Here is a 21,469-nt window from a genome sequence, read left to right on the forward strand (position 1 = left end):
CTGTGTTCGTGAGGCTTACGCCTCAGACCGCCTTGAGGCTTACGCCTCGCCTCACGGACGAAAACCGCCTCGAGGCTTAATTACGCAATTTTAAACCTTATATAGGATCACAATGTGTATGACCTTTCTATCAAGAAAAGCTTTATACACGTAAGAAAATGGCCCTTGCTTTACCACTAACTAATAAAAAATATATCACTAACGAATAAAAAATAAAGTATCATCAATAAAAAAGAATAACTTTTGTATAGATTAAAAAATAAATTTAACTAATACAAATTTTTAAATTAAAAATAATTACATTTTTTATATTAATTCAAATTAAATCAATTTTCAAATAACTTTAAAAAAAGTAACTAAATTTAATTAAATACATATATTTTCACTTTAATTAAATTAATTACATAGTTTGTTTTGTTCATTAATTTCTAATTAAATATTTTTAATTAATTATTTCACTAAAAATTTAATAAGAAAATAAATTTTATTTAAACATATCAAATATAAATAATTATATCTTCTAATTAAACATTATTTTATAAAATTCTTACAAAAAAATTTCTTATAATATTACATTTCTTATATGTTTAAAAAAAATACTATTTACAAAATATAATTTACCAAAAAAAATTTATCCCAAACAAATGCAAATCGAATTTGTGTTTTCTTAGAAAAAGTAATGAAAATAATTGAGTACCTCAACAAATTGAAATATTTTATAATTGAATATAGCATAGAAAATAATATTTTATCTTGGGGACAAATATTATTTCTCCATACACTCAATAACAAAAGTTGCATTCTTATAATTTATGAGATCATAACATGATAATTTTTTTTATTTTGAAAATTAGGCTTATTTTGGATAAGTCATGCAGTTTTGTTGGAAAAATAAATATTATCTATGATTGATTCTAGATTACTTAAATTTTAATTAGTAGAAAATTTAGTTATCCTAAAAGACTATCGCATAAATATGTCCAGGCCACCCTTAAGTAAAACAAGAGAAGAACCCAAGAAATAAATGTGCATTTTTAAAGCGCACTCACTAAATAATTAATCAAATATATAAAAGTCAAATATATGGGAAGTACGGCACAATCCAGTTATTATAACAAAGAAAGGGAAAAATTGGCAGTCAATGTGTCTATTGTATACAAGCCAATTATAATTATTACTCAGCCTGTGAGTCCCTAATTTTGACTTTTGATACATCCAAGGCTTTACTTTGTGAATTATCCTTCTAGTTTATCGGTCATATAGTTGTCATATAAGCCAAATAACGTCCTAAATCTATTAATTATATTTAAAAAAAAAAAAGCTTGATCCTGCTATTCAAATGTTAGGAAATATGTATAATATAATAACATCATCACAAAGATTGCCTAGCACTTATAGTATCAAGCTAGCTTCTGTCATATTAGTCATACTTCATTGAGGCTTTTAAGTAGCACATTGATGGGGTCAAATGAAACCCAAAAATATTTGATTTTGACTTCCCTTGAGCTTACTAGCTCATTAATTTTTGAGCTAAGATTTAGCTCATTATGAACTGGTTTTTAGTTCATTTATTGAACTAAGAGTTAGCTCATTATAAGCTATGTTTTTAGATCATTTATTAATTTATTAATAGCTCATTATTTTGTCTCTTCTTCTTCCCCTTGTCTATTCGTTTCCCGTGGATGGTTCTTGGGCTCCCATGCCTTGGCTCCTTGGTTCCCACGGCTGCCTCCTTGGTTTCCTGCGGCTGGCTCTTGGATTTCCGTGCCTTGGCTCCTTGGTGTCCACAATTGGCTGTTTCCGTGCCTTGGCTCCTTGGTTTCCACGGTTGGCTGCTGGTTTTCCGTGCTGGGTGGTTTTCCCGTTCCTTGGTGCCTCGGTTCTGTGCGGGCCTCTTTGGTTTTTGCGGCTGCCTCTTGGGGTTCCTGGCTGGGCTGTTTCCCGTGACTGTTTGGGGGCTTTTCTGTGGCTTTGGTGCTTTGTTCCTGGAGTTGATTGCTGGCTTTTAATATTCCCTATTTAAATAAGCTTTTAAATTAATGTTGTGGCTATTTGTATTCCCCTTTCATGCCTATATATAGGAGAGTTTGTGGCTGTTTTAGATATGTTATGTGAATGATTTTTGGAAATATAAACCTGTTTCGTTGGAAAAGCTTGCGAGCTTTGTCCACTTCTTCTCATCTCCTCTGGAAATCTTGCGAGCTCTTTCCACCCTTCTTCTCGGCTTCTAATCTCTTTCGTCTCTCCGCAAGTGACCACCTCACCTGTATCCTTCTTCTCAAAGTAAACAAGTTTAGGGTGTCTTGGTTAAGTCAAGTTTGTAAGTCTTTCATTTTATAATATTAAAGTTTGTTTTGTTTAATTTGTCTAGTTTTTGTGAGTTTCTAAATCTTAGAAAGAGATTGTTTTTGTAACCAAAAATTTGGGTCCCTTCCCAAATTTTTGGTTACATCATTTTGATATCAAAGCAAGTTAGGAAGTCCTAGGTTTTTAAGTTGGTTTGTCAAGTCAAGTCTTATTGTGTAAATCTTGTAAGTCTTGTAAGTCTTGTGAGTCTTGTGTGTAAGTTTTGTTTTGAGTCATAGTAGTTGTTGTATGAGTCTTGGTGTCTCTTGATGTAACGCCTTCAGAAAATAAAGCTAACTCATCGGGAGATGAGTTCTCAAGAAGGGGAATCTGATGCAAACAAAGGGGGGGTCAAATCAAACCCAAAAATATTTGGTTTTGACTTCCCTTGAGCTTGCTAGCTCATTAATTTTTGAGCTAAGATTTAGCTCATTATGAGCTGGTTTTTAGTTCATTTATTGAACTAAGAGTTAGCTCATTATGAGCTATGTTTTTAGATCATTTATTAATTTATTGGTAACTCATTATTTTGTCTCTTCTTCTTCCCCTTGTCTATTCGTTTCCCGTGGATGGTTCTTGGATTCCCGTGCCTTGGCTCCTTGGTTCCCACGGCTGCCTCCTTGGTTTCCTGCGGCTAGCTCTTGGATTTTCGTGCCTTGGCTCCTTGGTGTCCACAATTGGTTGTTTCCGTGCCTTGGCTCCTTAGTTTCCACGATTGGCTGCTGGTTTTCCGTGCTGGGTGGTTTTCCCGTGCCTTGGTGCCTCGGTTCTGTGCGGGCCTCTTCGGTTTTTGCGGCTGCCTCTTCGGGTTCCTGGCTGGGCTGTTTCCCGTGACTGTTTGGGGGATTTTCCGTGGCTTTGGTGCTTTGTAACTGGAGTTGACTGTTGGCTTTTCATATTCCCTATTTAAATAAGCTTTTAATTAATGTTGTGGCTATTTATATTCCCCTTTCATGCCTATATATAGGAGAGTTTGTGGCTGTTTTAGAAATGTTATGTGAATGATTTTTGGAAATGTAAACCTGCGGGGAGCTTTTTCCACTTCTTCTTCTCATCTCCTCTGGAAATCTTGCGAGCTCTTTCCACCCTTCTTCTCGGCTTCTAATCTCTTTCGTCTCTCCGCAAGTGACCACCTCACATGTATCCTTCTTCTCAAAGTAAGCAAGTTTAGGGTGTCTTGGTTGAGTCAAGTTTGTAAGAGTCAAGTTTGTAAGTCTTTCATTTTATAATATTAAAGTTTATTTTGTTTAATTTGTCTAGTTTTTGTAAGTTTCTAGATCTTAGAAAGAGATTGTTTTTGTGACCAAAAATTTGGGTCCCTTCCCAAATTTTTTGTTACATCACACATGCAAGCAAACTTTATTAAATAATAATGCTTCAATTATCCCCCCCCCCTTTTTGGGCATGACCACTTACATGAAAAAATATATTTATATCTATCACACCACTTAAGGATAAGCTCCTAGAACACAGACACTCTAATAATCATTATACCAATCAAATACATACAAAATCCTAGGTTGCCTAAGGGGTTGTCATCTAAGTTTGTGTTAGCTTGTTTGGCAAATCACACTATGATAGGGTATTGTGTTTTAGTTGTGAGATATGAAGATATTTAACTTTTTTAATTCAAGGTGATTCACTCTAAGTTGAATGTGACTTAAAAGTTTTTATTTGATCTTCCTACATACCATTCAGTGGATCGACCCCACACCACTCTATCACACGGCCAACTCTAGGGAGCTCTAGAAAGTCATCCACTGGTCCTCCTCTGCCCAATCCTGACTTTAGGGGCAAGTCTCCAACCTTAGACACACCTTGGTCCCACCTAGGGACCAAGTGCTTCCAGTGTCAGGGGTATGGGCACATCTCTTACCAGTGTTCTAGTCCTTATAAAGTCATTATTATTGAAGAAGTTATTGAGGATGAGTTTGAGCCCAAGGCTGAACAAATTCACCAGTTCAATGCAAAAGGTGAATTCTTTGAGGAGGACGACGACACTGCTATCGCCCACAATTTACAAAAGGTCAACACCTCTCCCATCAGCGTAGTGAGATGTGCACTGTCACACCCTGTTATCACTGATGACTGGCGTATGACCTACATTTTTTTTTACCTTCACTAAAATAAATGACAAGAATTGTAGAGTCATCGTGGATAGTGATAATTGCATCAATGATGTCTCCTCCAGCATGGTGTCTAGACTTAATTTTTTTGTCGTTCCTAGGGGTATAAGTGAGTCATAGATTCGAGCTCGACTTGTTTATGAGCTCGCGAGCCGAGCTTATCGAGCCACGAATTCGAGCTTGACAAGGCTCAACTCGCGAGCTAGCTAGAAATTATTAAATTTAAATATTTTTATAAAAGTTAATAATAATCCCTGCAACAATTTCAAAATCCTGCTTGATTCAAAATCCCGCTAGTTATTTTCCAAAAAAAATCCTGTCGATTATTTTCCAAAAAAAATCCAGCTGGTTCTCTCTCTCTCCCTCTCTCTACTGACAGGATATTGTAATAAATGCTAATAGCCTAACACTCAAAAAAATTGCTCACATCTCAATACCCTCTCTCCTCTGACAGCCACTATAATAAATGCTAACAGCCTAAAAAATGCTCACATCTCAAAACCCTCTCTCTATCTTCCTCCCATTGTAGTTGTAAAAAATAAAAACCATGAATTAATTTTTGGAGGACCACCCACGTTGGAAGGCGAATTGGACCACGCCAAAGGCTCGATGAGCGGCTCGAACTCATTTTTTGTGGAACAAGTCGAGCTCGACTCGAGTTCGAGCTTGAGCTTGATATTTCACAGTTGAGCTTGAGTCAAACACCCCCTGACTCGAGCTCGACTCAACTCATTGCAACCCTATCCGTTCCTCACCCTAATCCCTACAAGGTAGCTTGGGTCAACTCCACAACCTTAGAGGTGAAGAAGCGAAGCCTAATACCCATCTCCTTCGCTGGCTATAAGGAGAATGTGTGGTGTGATGTTCTGATAATGGATGTTGGACAGATCAATCTAGGGCGTCCCTGGCTCTTTGATAATGATATCCACATCTATGGGCGTTCGAACACCTGAGTGTTTGAATATACGGGCAAGAAGATCAAGTTGCCGCCTACACAGCCCAGGATTAGAGATGACCCCAAACCCAATCTAGTTAAGCCCAAGAAGGGGCTGAACCTTGTGACAACCAAGGTCCTAAATTCTAAAATAGCACAAGGCGCACCCCTGTATGCCTTGGTTAGCCGAGAGACTTCCTATGAGTCTGATGAGCCAATTCCTTAGGAGGTTCAGCCCATACTAAGTGAATTTGCTGATGTCTTCCCTGATGATCTCCCTAATCAACTACCTCCACTAAGAGACATTCAGCATGCTAATGACCTTGTCCCCGGAGCCTCTTCCTAACATGCTACACTACCGCATGAACCCCAGGGAATATGCTGAAATAAAAAATAGGTGGATGAGTTACTGCAACGGGGCTACACAAAAGAAAGCCTCAGCCCCTGTGTTGTACCCGCCCTTCTTATACCGAAGAAAGATGGTACTTAGAGAATGTGCGTTGATAACTGTGACATCAACAAAATCACTGTTAAATATCATTTTCCCATCCCGAGTTTAGACGGTATGCTTGAAATGATGATAGGAGCCACCCTTTTTCCAAAATTGACCTTAAGAGTGGGTACCACCAGATCCGGATCCGACCCTATGATGAGTGAAAGTCCTGAGAGGTTACATACATGATTGGGCCAAGTAAATAGGCTTTGGCTTTGAGACCAAAGAAAGAGAGACTCTTACTTGATTTAATTTCAATAGAAAGATGATGAAAACATCCGACCGTGAAAAGTTTATCAGAGAAGAGGTCGAAGATCTACGATCATGATTGGACCACTTTATTTTTAAGTTATTATTTGTATTTAATTAAATATGCATTTTTCTATTTTTACCCTCACTTGAGGGAGTATGTTCATGCAACCTCAGGGGGTACTTTCATCTTTAGAGTTGTTAATGTATTGGCTATTTATAGCCCCCCTTCTCCTCTTTGGAGGATGATGATTATTATGAGAAGAAAAATTCTGCACTTGGTGTTTGAGAGCTTGAGAGTTCTTGTGAGACTTGAAGTCCCTAGGTGAGGGCAACGTATTATCCATCAACTGCAGGAAGCGTTCGGGCTCGTGGTCCATCTTCTTCCCCAACTTTTTCTCCTTCTTTCTTCTAGCCGCCGCCCCATCCTCCTTTCTTTTTCCCTAGGCCGAAATTCCCCATCCAAACCCTAAGTCGACACCACCTTTCTCCTTCCTCTCTTGGCCGAACTCCACCCACGCCCTAGGCCGACCCCCATCCAACCGCCGGCCCCACCTCCCTTCCCTAAGCCACCGGCCCCATCAACCCTCCCCTTGGATTCAAATTCATCCAAGCATTTAATACATTCCTAAATTATCTCATTATAAATTTGGAAGGTCAATTAATTTAAATTTGAATTTATTTAAATTTGAATTTATTTAAATTTAAATTTATTTGAATTTGAAATTCCTTCCTTAAATAAGATGTGTTATTTTAGGAAGGTTCCTCCAATCAAGGTCATTTAAATTTGAATTTAAATTAGAGAGATAATTGTATTAAATTCTCTTTCTTAATTTAATTTGGCTTATAATGGCAACTCATTTAAGCCCATTACTTCCCTCAAATCTATATTAAATCAAGTGGGTCCCTCCTCTTCCTCCCTTGGCCGCCCACCTCCTCTCTCTCTTGATCACATCTAATTATGAGGTCCATTAAAGGTCCCTAATCGATCCATCAATTTCCTATCTAATTGGGCCGCCCATGGTTTAAAATTGCGCAATATGAGGCTCGCCTTGAGGCCCGCCTAAATGCCTCGATGCTTACGCCTCGAGTTTTTTTTATGAGGCTTGCGCCTCAACTTGGTTGAGGCCAGCCTTGCCTCACTAGCATGAGGCTTACGCCTCACGCTATATATATTAAAACTTACATAAATCTTGAAGTAAATGCCCAGCATTGGACTCTATAGGAGAGGAGGAAGGGGAAAGAGCAGTTCATCATAATAATGATTCAAATAAAGAACCTCTTAGTGATGACAGTGCTGATGACTTATGAGTTCTTATGTGATATGTCATTGCTATTTATTTTTGGAACTTTGAATTATATGTTAATGAAAAGAATAATGGGATTTGGGAAAGATAGAATTTTGAGTTGAATTATATTTCATGTTATCTTATTAATGGGATATTTTGATTTCACTTCATATCTTATGCTTTTTTTATGTTTTATATTATTCACTCATTAGTATATAAAAAATTTATCATTTCATGTTTACGCAATCTTTTCATTTTGAGGCTTAAGCCTCAAAACGCCTTGAGGCTTACGCCTCGCCTCGCGAATGAAAAACGCCTCAATACCCGAATGCGCAATTTTAAACATTGGGGCCGCCCCCCTCCCCTTTCTTTTTTTTTTTTAATTTGAATTCAAATTTCCCACTCATCTCCACTAATTAAAGCTAGAATTAAATTTCAGATATTGGAAATTGCTTCCCTTCCTTAAACAACACAGAAAATATGGAATTAATTTCCCCTCTCCCTCCTCTAAGGCCGGCCACTTAACCCCCCACCATCTCCACCAATTAAAGCTAGAATTAAATTTCAGATATTGGAAATTGCTTCCCTTCCTTAAACAACACAGAAAATCTAGAATTAATTTCCCCTCTCCCTCCTCTAAGGCCGGCCACTTAACCCCCCACCCCCTTCTTTAAATACTTCTTCTTCTCTTATGCTTGATATTACTCCTAAGGAAGAAGAAGTTGATCCTCCTCCTTTGAACAACTACATTCAACTCCTTGAGCATTGCAACCCTTCAACGACGACAAGGAGTGCTTATCCCAAGACAAACCACAGATGAACATCGCCCCGATCTTGAAGAACATTAGAGCACGAGTTCTTAATAGTGACTAGTCTTATTGTTAATCAAGGGATTTCTTTTGAAAATCCCACATTAAGCAAAGTTGGATTTATTTTGATTGTTTTGTGCTACAAATTTTATCTTGAAATCAATTGTCTACGTCTAATCATTGCTTTATAGTTTTCAATCTATTGTTTAATAAGTTGGAAGTTGAATAACTGTTATTGCTCTATCACAAAGTGTGTAGTTTCAAAGTTAATTCATTTGCTTGTGCATGTAGTTCTACATCTTTTTGGTATCAGAATATGGTTGCATTTAGGTGCCTATTAGATTTTTTTTCTAATGTTTAGCATCTAAATCGCATCCTGCAAGTATCAACGCATTTGATTGTGTTTCCATTTTGCTTTCTTTTTATCTGCATCGTTCTGAGTCACCCTAAAACATAGTATGGACCCAGAATAAATTCATAGGACTTTAGATCTATTGGTAGGTCAACACGATCAATCAACAACTTAGAGAAAATCAAGCCGATCTACTTGAGTTCCGTCGCCAAACGACGAAACGATTTGATACACTAGATCAAGTCAAGAATCACCCTACACCTTACACACCTTCTAGGCCTCCTTCTATGTATGGGGATGACACCGTACCTGATTAGGGACACCCCCGTGCCCCTTATCGAGCTCCTCCATACGGTTACAATCTTAATAACGATCCTGATATACCGTTGTTGAAAAACATTAAAGTCGATGCCCCGACTTTTGACAGTAATCTTGATCCCCAACTCTTTCTGGACTGGATCAAGGGCATGGATAGTTTCTTCATGTGGTATAACATATCCGAGGCCTGAAAAATTAGATTTGTTGAAATGAAACTCACCGGTAGGGTCAACCAATATTGGGCCAACTTAGAGAGCCTTAGGGAGTCTCGTAATGAGTATTTTATCATTGATTGGACTTTTAAGAAGCGCGAGCTTAAACAGAAGTACCTCCCTCCCTCATACTTCTCCAGACTCCTTGATAGGTGGAATAGATTGACCCAAGGGAGCAAACCCGTAAAGGACTACATTGCAGCTTTTGATAATTACTTAATCCACTACAAGGGGGAGACCTCGACTACGCCCGCTCAAATTCTATCCATGTTCCGTATTTGGTTACGTGAGGATCTACGCAACGAACTGTTTTCCCAGAGTGTCACTACACTAGAGAGTGCATATAATCTAGTCCTAGACCTTGAGGAAACCTGTTCCCAGTACCCTAAGAAGCACTAGGATGCTAGATCTTCCTACATACCCTCCAGTGGATCAACCCCACACCACTCTATCACACGACCAACTCTAGGGAGCCTCATACCCATCTCCTTTGCTGGCTATAAGGAGAATGTGTGGTGTGATGTTCTGATAATGGATGTCGGACAAATCAATCTAGGGCGTCCCTGACTCTTTGATAATGATATCCACATCTATGGGCATTCGAACACCTGTATGTTTGAATATACGAGCAAGAAGATCAAGTTGCTGCCTACACAGCGCAGGATTAGAGATGACCCCAAACCCAATCCAGTTAAGCCCAAGAAGGGGCTGAACCCTGTGACAGCCAAGGTCCTAAATTCTAAAATAGCACAAGGCGCACCCCTGTATGCCTTGGTTAGCCGAGAGACTTCCTATGAGTCTGATGAGCCAATTCCTTAGGAGGTTCAACCCATACTGAGTGAATTTGCTGATGTCTTCCCTGATGATCTCCCTAATCAACTACCTCCACTAAGAGACATTCAGCATGCTAATGACCTTGTCCCCGGAGCCTCTTCCTAACATGCTACACTACCGCATGAACCCCACGGAATATGCTGAAATAAAAAATAGGTGGACGAGTTACTGCAACGGGGCTACACAAAAGAAAGCCTCAGCCCCTGTGTTGTACCCGCCCTTCTTATACCGAAGAAAGATGGTACTTAGAGAATGTGCGTTGATAACTGTGACATCAACAAAATCACTGTTAAATATCATTTTCCCATCCCGAGTTTAGACGGTATGCTTGAAATGATGATAGGAGCCACCCTTTTCTTCAAAATTGACCTTAAGAGTGGGTACCACCATATCCGGATCCGACCCTATGATGAGTGGAAGACCACCTTTAAGACTAAGGATGGTCTGCACGAGTAGATGGTCATGTCTTTTGGATTGAGTAATGCCCTGAGCATGTTTATGAGAATCATGATCCAAGTGCTGCATACTTTAATGGGTAAGTTTGTCGTTATCTTCTTCACAAACCTGCCTCAAAGTGCTGACTTACCTATAGCCAATCTATGAGTCAGAACTTAGACCATTTGAGGCAAGTTTGTGAGGTCCTAAGGAAGGAGCAGTTTTATGCTAATCCTAAGAAATACACCTTCCTTGTTGATCGTGTAATTTTTTTGGGCTTTATTGTGTTAGCCCAAGGGGTCTCTGCAGATCCCGAGAAGGTGAGAGCCATACTTGAATGATCAGTTGCTCAAAACATCCAAGAAGTCCACTTCTTCCATGTCTTAGCCACCTTCTATATGAGATTCATTAAAAACTTTAGCAGCATTGTCTCTCCTATTATTGATTGTCTAACGAAAGGGGACTTTCATTGGACCCCGATTGCCATCAGAGCCTTTGAGGAGATAAAGAAAAGAATGGTGAAAGCCCTAGTGATAAGACTTCCTGACTTCTCCAAGGTCTTCAAAGTTACTTGCAATGCTTTAGGGGTTGGAATTGGAGGAGTGCTATCCCAGGAAGGTCACCCTATTGCCTACTTTAATGAAAAGTTAAATGACATCCAGCAGTGCTATTCCACGTATGGCAAAGAGTTCTACGCAATGATTCCATTCCTATGATACTGGCGACACTATCTGCTCCCGTAGGAGATCATCATCTTTTCGGATCACGAGGCTCTTCGTTATATCAACTCCTAAAAAAAGTTGAATGCACGCTATGGCCGATGGGTAGAGTTCTTACAGGAGTACATTTACACCCTTTGGCATAAAGCGGAAGTTGAGAATAAAACTGTCGATGCCCTCAGTCATCGTATGATGACCACCACTGAAATGAGGGCACAAGTCATTGGGTTTGAACATGTCAAAGAGGACTACTTGGAATGCCCCAACTTCAAGGATATATACTTCCTTTTGTCCACAGGCAGCATGCGCCTAGTTGATGATTTTCTTCTTGAAGATGGATACCTATTCAAAGCTCAGAAGCTTTGCATTCCAAGTACTTTCCTTGGGGAATTCCTCATTTGGGAACTTCATGTCGGAGGCCTCACCGGACACTTCGGTCGTGATAAAACTATTGAAGCTGTAGAGTACCATTTCTTTTGGCCTAACCTAAAGAAATTTGTGGGTAAGATGGTTAGTAGATGCCACACTTGTCAACTGACTAAAAAACGAAAGAAGAACACAGATCTCTACACCTCTTTACTAGTTCCCAATTGTCCATGGCAAGATGTCAGCATGGACTTCATACATTTCGTAGGAATGATGTCATATGTGTCGTAGTCGACCGCTTCTCCAAGATGGCACATTTTCTACTCTGTTCTAAAACATCTGATGCCTCTCTTATTGTCAAGTTGTACTTTAATGAAGTTGTCAGATTACATGGTTTACCCAAAACCATCATATCTGATAGGCATGTCAAATTCACAAGTTACTTTTGGAAGACTCTCTAGATGAAAATGGGCACCAAATTACAATTCTCTATAGCCTTTCATCCTCAAACAGATGGTCAAACTGAGGTGATCAATTGGAGTCTAGGTAACTTGTTAAGGTCCTTAGCGGTTGAGCATGTTAAAGACTGGGATTCCAAACTCCCTATGGTTGAATTTGCTTAAAACAATTTTGTGAACCGCACCACTAGCTTGAGTCCTACTGAAGTTGCATATGAGTACAAGCCTAGACAGCCTTTATATCTCATACCCATATGTCCTAAATATAAAAATTCTGAGTCTACATCTTCATTTGCATCGCAACTGCATGAATTACATAAAAAAATTATATGCTAAATTGAACAAAGCAATGCAAATCATAAACTTCACGTTGATATTAAACGAAGATTCAAGACATTCGAAGTTAGTGATTCGGTAATGGTCCAGATTCGTCCGAAATAATTTCCGAAATGGGCCGTTAAGAAATTACATGCTAAAAGCACAGGACCATTTAAAATAATCAAGAAAATCAATAAAAAGGTCTTAGTGGTGGATCTGCCTGCAGATTTCAATATTAATCCCTCTTTTAACATCGAAGATTTAGTATCCTATGAGAGTCCAAATTTAACCCACCAAATCGACTACAAATTGAGCCTTGTGTGACCTCACCTTTTGAGAACCCAAGCCTTCCTCCACTTCCAAATATTTTCAAAACACCTATTGCGGAGAAGGTTGACATGATTTTAAATAATGACATCGATTCCATGAAAGAGGGTGGACGAAGAAGGTATTTGGTAAGTTGGAGAGGTAAGCAAGACTCTGAGAACACTTGGTTAGAGCACGAGGAGCTCCAGCAGATTGATCCAGATGTACTAGAGATTTATGAGAGCACCCGAGATGCGTACTCGACGAAGTCGAGCTCTTTTCCACCCCAGGAGAATGATGAGGACATCTGACTGTGGAAAGTTTATCTGAGAAGAGGCTGAAGATCTACGGCCATGATTGGACCACTTTATTTTGGAGTTATTATTTGTATTTGATTTACTTATACATTTTCCCGTTTTTATCCTAACTTGAGGGAGTAGGTTCATGTAACCCCAAGTGGCACTTTCGTCTTTAGAGTTGTTATGTATGGATTAAATATTTGTCTGCCTATTAAAGGTCCCTGTATTGATCTTCTCCACGTGAGATTACAAATGTGCTCACCAATGCTATAAAGTTTTGATGCGGAGCTTGTTGATGAATTTACCATATTCCTAGGTAGATGTAACAACTCCACTAATGATAATGACATTCTAGACATAGATACTGTCTAATGTTTGTCTGCTTCTCTCTTCTTAGATAGATATACTTGTTATGATTTATTCTATTTTAAGCCAATGTATTTTACTTTTCTTTAATGATGACAATCTTAAGTAACTGCAAGCTCACGTATCTTTTTCACCAACTTGTTAAAAAATCATGCTGCATAAGAAAAAACCTCCATGCCAACCTGATTTCCAATCAAACTTGAAAATTTAAATCGGATCAGTTTTGAATCACATAAACTTCATGTATTATTTCTTGAGAAAAGAACCTGTCTCCAGGTGGAGACTAACTTTAAACATTACCTTTTTAATTGGAAATGTAAATTTGGCCACTTTAAATAAACATAGTACCAAAAAGTTAACGTTTCAGAATAAAATGAGAAGAAAACTACTTCTGTAAAAGATTTGGCCATCATTAATCCAAAATATTTGGGATAAGCTTACTGAATCCTTATTTTCTCATTCATGCCTACCAAATGTTAAATGAGGAATAGCGAACAAACCTATGCGAGTCCTACAATAGTTGGATAAATACCTGTCAAAGAAATTATAATCCATAACTGGCAAAAATGTCCGTAAATGGAAAAGCAACGTGAGCAGTACTACTAATAATGTATGACTATGTACGTTGATTCATTTTAAATAGAAATAAGTGTCAATTATATCAAGTAACATGGCTATAAGGTAAGACAGGTAAAATACATACAGCATTGAAGCCTCAGATATATTAGAAACAGTAAAATAATAAAGAAAGGAAAATAAAATTTTGATTATCATAATCGGAAAAGATGCACCAAGAGCAATTAAAAAACTATCAAATGAATTCAAAATTTCATCTAAAAATAAAATTGCAATTGTTTTACCAAAAGGAATAGTTCTTCTGCACCATTAAAAAGAAAGATAATCGGTTTGGGTGGAATCCAATTTGAATCAATCACGAGCCTCGCTAACTCAAGCATAGAGGCTGGGGCAAAAAAGATATTCTTAAACAATCCGAAAAGCACATCAAAAATGCTACAATGGCATGTAAATGTGGGACAGAGTCTTTGCACTCACCAACACAAGAACCACAATCTCCTGCACCTGCAGAACCAACTGGACTGTCAAAATGGCCATTCAATAGAACGGATGGATCATCATCTTTTGAAGAATTTGAAGCAATCCTGCAAAGGAAGAATTATAGGGTAGTGAACAGTCCATGAAGATTTCCAAAAGAATTACAACATACAACTTAAACCATCCATGTGTACATATATGGCATCCAAGAAAGCACTTAGAGTTGAAGTTACCTCAAAAGAATGTTCTTATGATCTCTGTATGCAAGAGATATGCTATGACGCAAAAAAGTCATGTTGAAGGAACCACTAACCAAAGCCTCATCAACCTCAACCCTGAAATATGAAATTTTCAAACATAAAATAATCACCTTACGTGAATTAGAAATATGAAGAACAACAGAAGCCACTATTCATAAGAAAATTTTAAGATGATCATATACACACATTGAAGAAGTTCAATATTCCAAATTAATGAAACAAAAAAGTAGTTTTCAATCTATTGACTGCATTAATCCAACTACTTAGATAACCATCAAAAGTAATAAAGCGCCAGTCTTAACATTTTCTAGCCCAGATTGATAGGAATTCTGGAATTTCCAACAAACAATCAAATAACTACTTCCCTCAGCGAAGAACAAAACACTGTTATTATACTATATTATATGGCTTCAAAACAAGGTTAAAAAAGCAAGCTTTTTCTTTGTAAGGTATTGGTAGGTCATACGCAATAAAAACAAACACCAACCAACACCTGGATATCACTATGCAGTTTTCATCACAAGAAAAGCAAACTAAAACTATACTCCAAAATTTTCCTTCATTGCACTACAAAGCCAGCTTTACCCACGACGTATAGCTCAAATCGATTTGCTTTGAAAAACAAACACAAATTCAATCAGCCCATCGTCATTCCACTTGCCTGTACTCCGGCCCAGCGCGGTTCTTGATCGCTTCTAGCTCCCCTTTAATATACTGCGCCGCCTCCTCCAACCCCGGCCGACCCTCCTGCTAACCCCAGGAATAAGGTCAAAACCCCGAAACCCAATTTCAAAAGGGAAAAACTCATCCATTGGATGATAAAGGAAATTCCAACAGCTAACCTGGCGACCATCAATGTCGACGGTGAGGCGGCGGAGATGCCGAAGCGCCCTGCCCTCAGAGAACCGCGCGGGATTCGCGTCATCCGGCAGCGGGCGGACGTAGCTCATGTGGACAACGATGTACGCGGCGAACGCCATGAGCGCATATATGAGCGAGAGAGCAAGGAGGCATTTGAGAGCCCTTGCATCCCCCGACTTCATCCATGAACTCATCTCCCTACCTCCACCCGCTCTCCCTCTCTGCCTTTCTCTATGTTGATGTATTTGATAGCTTGCTCGCTGAGAGATCTCGAAATCTCGCCGGAAAAAGGAATGGAAGCTTGAAGCAGCAAGCAAGTTGGAGGGGAGAAACCGAGGAAGTTGAGGGGTTTTGGCTTCGTTTCGTTGCCGGTCGATCGACTTCCAATTCGCCGGTCGGTTGACGCGTCTGCTTTAAGATTTGTGCAGAATTCGTGATCTGACCTGCCGGCGGTTTGAGAACTGTTGCCACGCCTAAATTAGTGGTTTTTTTATTTTTATTTTTTTTACTATTGAGACTTAAATTTTACATATTTATTAATATATAACTTATTTCACAAAACATGCAATGTTTCAATGCTCTATAGGAAATTAATATTGCACTAATTTTTAATTGAATATTAATTTTAATATCTATTTTGAACATATTTTAATTTGAATATTCTTATTAAATTTTTTTAAGCAAATATTTAATAAGATATATTATTTTTTGGTGTATAAATATATAGAATAATAAAATAAAATTGAGATAGAACTAGTGAACATTTAGATCCTACTCTTTATTGATTGTATCTTTTATTGGACAAGACATTATGTTTAATTTTAGCTTTTAAATTGAAGATTAAATTCATTTAATTTGGTTATTTTGATAAAGTTAGATTAATCCCAATCAAGTACCATATGGGTGTGGATTGATCAAATTAGCTAACTTGATCGACTTTGATGGGTCAAATGGATTAAACCAAGCAAGATTTGCCTTCCTAGTATCTTTGGCTAAGCTCAATGTCTAGTACTTTGATTATTGTTTATGATTTGGTTGGAATAAATCAACTTGGAAAGTAAATTTTCTATTTTGATAAAGTTAGATTAATCTCAATCAGGTATATGGGTGGATTGATCAAATTAGCTAACTTGATCGACTTGGATCGGTCAAATGGATTAAACCAAGTTAGGTTTGCCTTCCTAATATCTTTGGCTAAGCTCAATGTCTAGTACTTTGATTATTGTTTATGATTTGGTTGGAATAAATCAACTTGGAAAGTAAATTTTCACATCAATGGAGAGATTTGACTTTATTAACTAATCATGATCAAACCTATTATCAAATTTGTTTTACCAAAATTAGATCATGTTATGAAGTTTGATGTTTAGGGATTTTGGCCCATTTGATGTTTAAACCCATTTTGATTTAATTGATCCATTTGAATTTAAATGGGTCGAGTTGGGTTAAATGAGCTTAATTGGTTCAATTGATGAATAAATTGGTATATGAGGATGTGTCTCATATATAGACGTCCTATTATAAGCTTATGACTTGAAAAGTTATGACTGCCTTGGATGGCCGAAAAGGATGTGCTACTTTGCAAAAGGATGTAAAGTAAATTAGAATTAAATTTCTTTGGGAAAATTTTAATTTCTAAAATTTTGGTTTTAAAGTAGAATATATCGCCTCGGGAGGTGATGATATCTTTACCTAATGGGTTTGGATAATAAACGGTAAATTTCATCATAATTATGATAGTCAAATTCAAGGAAGAACTATATATGACCTAAAGGGTCAAAACGAATTTCTATCGAGTATTTAACTATAATAATCTACATGATATATCATTAATTTCATATGCAAAGGCATGTTAACAAAAGATATATCTTTTTGGGAAAAGGACATATCATTTATTATCAAGGGTTTAAATGTGATGATAATGATCGTCGTTGATTTAAATTTTTTTAAAGAGAACTAATTAAGTTTTAAAATTTGATCTAAGGTCTTTGAGTCTCCTATTAGCATAAGCCCTCGTAATTAACTACATCGTAGGAAATTTGAATTTCCTATGAAAACTCTCGATTAAAATAACAGTAAAAATTTTATTTTTTTTAATTCTCAAGGAGTGATATCAAATGAGTGAGGCTGGAATTTTCAATCGGGATTGGATCAAATTTAAACTCTTATTTCGGAGGCCAACAGATGAGAAGTAGGAGGAATTTTTTATTCTGAAATAGTTCAAAAATGCCTTAGTCTATCCTATGTGTTGGGCATTAAATTTTAGTTTAAAGATAAATTTTGATTCAAGTCAGTAATTTAATAGAATGGTGGAATTTCATTTCCAAAGGTAGGGTTTTATGATTTTGGGTCCGCCCTAAATCCTAAATCTAAATTAGGCACTAAACAATAGTGACCCAAACCTAACTAGTGCAATAAAAATATGTACTTACCTTGAGTTGTATTAGGGAGCCAACTAACCAGCTAAGCACTTTAAATCCATGTGTTGGTCTTTCATAAAAGATTGGTAAGATGTTACTTAAGTTTTCAAGAATTGGGGCCAACATGTAGAGCAGGTCCTAATTGACTTCTTGACTTATGTAGAGTGATTAATGCTTAAACTTAATTAAAATTTTTGTACTCTTTTAATTTATTTCTAATAAAATGCATGCTATTCGACCTTTTGTATGCAAAAATGATATGAAGCCATTTTTAAGAAAGGCTTAAAATAAATTTTTCCTAGAGATTGCACAACATCCTCTTGACAGAACTACACTCTAATAGGTTAAGTGATCTTCTAGAACCCACAGGCGGGGAGGAGCTTCAAAAGGAGGAGAAGAATTTAATATTAATGCATGTGAACTCTAGCAGACTCGAACTTACTTCTTAAAATCATTAGAATTTTTATGTGAGCATGATATTTTTTAAATTAGTTTGAGTAAAAAATGTTCTTATATTCCCTCACAAGCCTTCAAATATTTTCATTTTAAAATAAAAGCCACATGCAAGAACAAAACTTAGAATAGTATATAATTTCTAAAGTGCAATCAATATAAATAATCAATATCAATCAATCAATCAATAAATGTAGAGTCCATGTGGTAAGTGCCACTTAATTTATAAGTCATAGTGTGTAAAAATTAGAAGTGGTTGGGTATCACTGACAATAACCCACATTCTAATCCTAAAAATGATGTAAGTGATCTTTGAGAGAGGCAATGTATTTTTTAGAGCCGTTGATCGTGTGAACAACATCTCAAAAAATATATAATACATACATGATACGATTAAACCCTAGAAAAGAATAAAGTCTTCATTCATTAAAAATACTCTACCAAATCACTTAAAATTTTAAACAGAGCTATTATATATGAAGAGCATTAGTGGGGATGTGTTTTTTTGGGTTGAAATTGGCTTTTCGTAAATCTATTTTATCCTAAGTAATTTGAGCTAGGGTTGAGTTTTTACCATGATTTAACTTGTAGATTTGGGTGTTCTTGGGTTTATTGAGCTTGTAGAGTATCCTCATACACTTTTCTAGAAGAAATCCAAGATTGAAAATGACTGGATCGATAGCTACAATGCTTGGATGGATTTGGTGGCTCTTTTCATTGGTGAGCTTTGGCCAATGTTTGAGCTAGCAAAATGAAGGGATTTTGTTGGGGAGTCAAATTGAAAAGAGGTCTGGGTTGGAAGAGCTCTGTACGATGAAATAAGATAGAATGGGTAAAATGAGGTCATTTTAGATATAGGGTTTGAATTAGACAGTTCTAATTGATCAGAGTTGTTTATCAAAGCCCCTACATGTGTCCTTAACTGTTAGAGGTCAGAGGAGAAGGCTGGCCAAATCCTATGGTCATTTGTGGCGTCATGTGGGAGAAGGACCACTCCTTTCCATTTTAATTTTAACTAAGACTCGGGCTTGGTTTAAAGGAGAGTTGGAGAGCTTTAAACTTATTTAAAAAGATCAAACCAGAGAGCTTAAGTAAGGAGCGGGTCTTACATAGGATTTGACCATACGAGCTTGTCTTGGGACTTTGTTGACTGTTTGATCAGTCAAATGGTCAAGGGATGATGAGGTAGAGAGTGTGGGGAGCTACTTGAGTAAACTCTTGAGGGCTTGATTGAATGCACATGGAGATTTGACCAAAAGTATGGGAGTTTAACAAAGTATTTGAGTTGACTTTGGTCAAACTCGCCAATATTTGACTTGTATAAAGTTTGAATGAATTTAAACTATGAAATGGGATGATATCAAGGACTTGATGGGATTTGTGCAGTGCATGAGGTAATTTGATAAAAAACATGAGAGATTTACCAAGTTCAAAGTGTTTACTTAGTCAAACTCATCAAGGTTTTACTCATGATAGATTTGAAGGTGTTCAAAGCATGTGATTAAGTGATCTTGAAGGTTTGGAGAGCTTGATTAGATTGGAATTGATTGTATGTGGTGAACTGGCCCTCTATCGACAATAATTGACTATATATGGGCTTAGTTGAGCAAGTCATATGTTGATTGGGTCAAGGTGACCAATCATGTCCATATCACTAGGAGGAATGATCAAAGGAGTTTGAAGAGGTTTAAAGTGGATACGAAGCTTGATTGAGTGTAAATGGGGATTGATGGTTTATATGGTCAACCCAGGAGTTGGAGTTGGGTCCAACAAGTTTGATGTGATGACTAGAGACCGATGGAGATGGTACATGCACTAGGATAATTGGGCTCGAGATGATTGCCAACTAGATTATTGTCAACCATCACATCAATAGATAGGAATATGGATGGATCCTGATAACCTCATACAGTAATGAGGTCAACAACCACATAGTTATAGAGTTTCTGCCTCCCATTGCATTTAGCTTCGTATCCGATTACATTTAAATTATTTGATTGAACTTATCATTTTTTCAAATTAAAGATCAATGTTCAACAAAATTAGATGAAGAGGCTTTACAAATGAGTGAGCAAAATATGCCATTTATTTTTTGTAAGCTTGAAAAAATCTTTCCTCACTTTTTTGACTCTATGGAAACTAGTGCATTTATTATGAGGCTAAAGTTGGTGATCTAGTTCAATATTATTGGATGTATCATTTGAGAGGTATATCCAAATTTTACTTATGAAAAATTCACTTCTATTAAATGTTTTGAGATGATCCTCAATGTTACATATACTTGAACAAACTAAAAAAATATGTTAAGAACAAAGTACACCAAAAAGGATTGATATTTGAAGCTTATCTAACAGAAAAGACTACCCATTTTTATGCATATTAATTTGAACCACATGTAAGAAGTTCAAGAATAAAGATTGGACATAACATTGAAGTTGAGGAGGAATGTCATCCTCAATCATCATTGACAATATTTTTAACTCATTAAAAACCAAGTGGAAAATGCACAAGCAGATATCTAATTGATTTGGAGATAAACACAATAACATTATATGTTACTTAATTGTCCATAAGTTTAGCCTCTATTATAGTAAGTTTTTTGAATGTATAAAGGCTTTACAAATCATGAATGTTTAATTTCTTTCTAATATGCACAATCTATAGGTATATTATTTGTAAGTTCTTTGTCAAAAATAAATACAGAAGTTATTGGGAAAATTATTGCAAATCAATTCCCAATATGGTTCTGAACATATGTAAGTCCACACAATGTTAGATTTTATGATTATTAATAATTTCCATCCACTTAGCATTTCTTTTAATCTTTTTAGATTCATAATCATTTCAATGAGTTTATAGATAAAGGGTTGCATGCACTTGCATGGAGACAAGCGAGAATAGTTAAAACATGGCTTATTTTCCTTGTAAGTGTATTTAGAATTCATCTTAAGTCATGGAGTAAGGGGAAAAAAAACTAAAAAGGTAATGTTTGTGTTAGAGGGAATACTCATGAAGAAAGCTAAAGTGATTATAATGATATTTTAGAAGAGGTTATTCAACTCCAATATCCAAGGGAAGATGAGAATCATATATATTTATTCAACTATGAGTTGTATGACCATGTTCAAACTAGAGGCACAAGGGCTCATCCTTTGTATGGTATAAAAGAAGTGAAATGTAATAAACGATATGC

At 36.9% G+C, this 21,469-nt stretch overlaps 1 protein-coding gene across 1 annotated transcript in view; it reads right to left on the reverse strand.

The window, feature by feature from the left end:
• The window catches only part of LOC110093470 (endoplasmic reticulum metallopeptidase 1-like), a gene marked incomplete at its 3' end in the record, with an annotated part of 46,815 nt that extends 31,010 nt beyond the window's left edge, over window positions 1-15,805 (reverse strand). The window contains exons 1-5 of the mRNA XM_020818368.2: window positions 15,385-15,805; window positions 15,204-15,289; window positions 14,516-14,617; window positions 14,283-14,389; window positions 14,090-14,190 (exon numbers count right to left, since the gene is read on the reverse strand). Coding sequence (XP_020674027.1) covers window positions 14,090-14,190; window positions 14,283-14,389; window positions 14,516-14,617; window positions 15,204-15,289; window positions 15,385-15,597 — 609 coding nt within the window. The remainder of the gene's footprint in view (window positions 1-14,089; window positions 14,191-14,282; window positions 14,390-14,515; window positions 14,618-15,203; window positions 15,290-15,384) is intronic.
• Between the last annotated feature and the right edge of the window lie 5,664 nt (window positions 15,806-21,469).

The sequence above is a fragment of the Dendrobium catenatum genome, unplaced genomic scaffold, assembly GCF_001605985.2.
Source record: "Dendrobium catenatum unplaced genomic scaffold, ASM160598v2 fragScaff_scaffold_1719, whole genome shotgun sequence".
NCBI classification, from domain to species: domain Eukaryota; kingdom Viridiplantae; phylum Streptophyta; class Magnoliopsida; order Asparagales; family Orchidaceae; genus Dendrobium; species Dendrobium catenatum.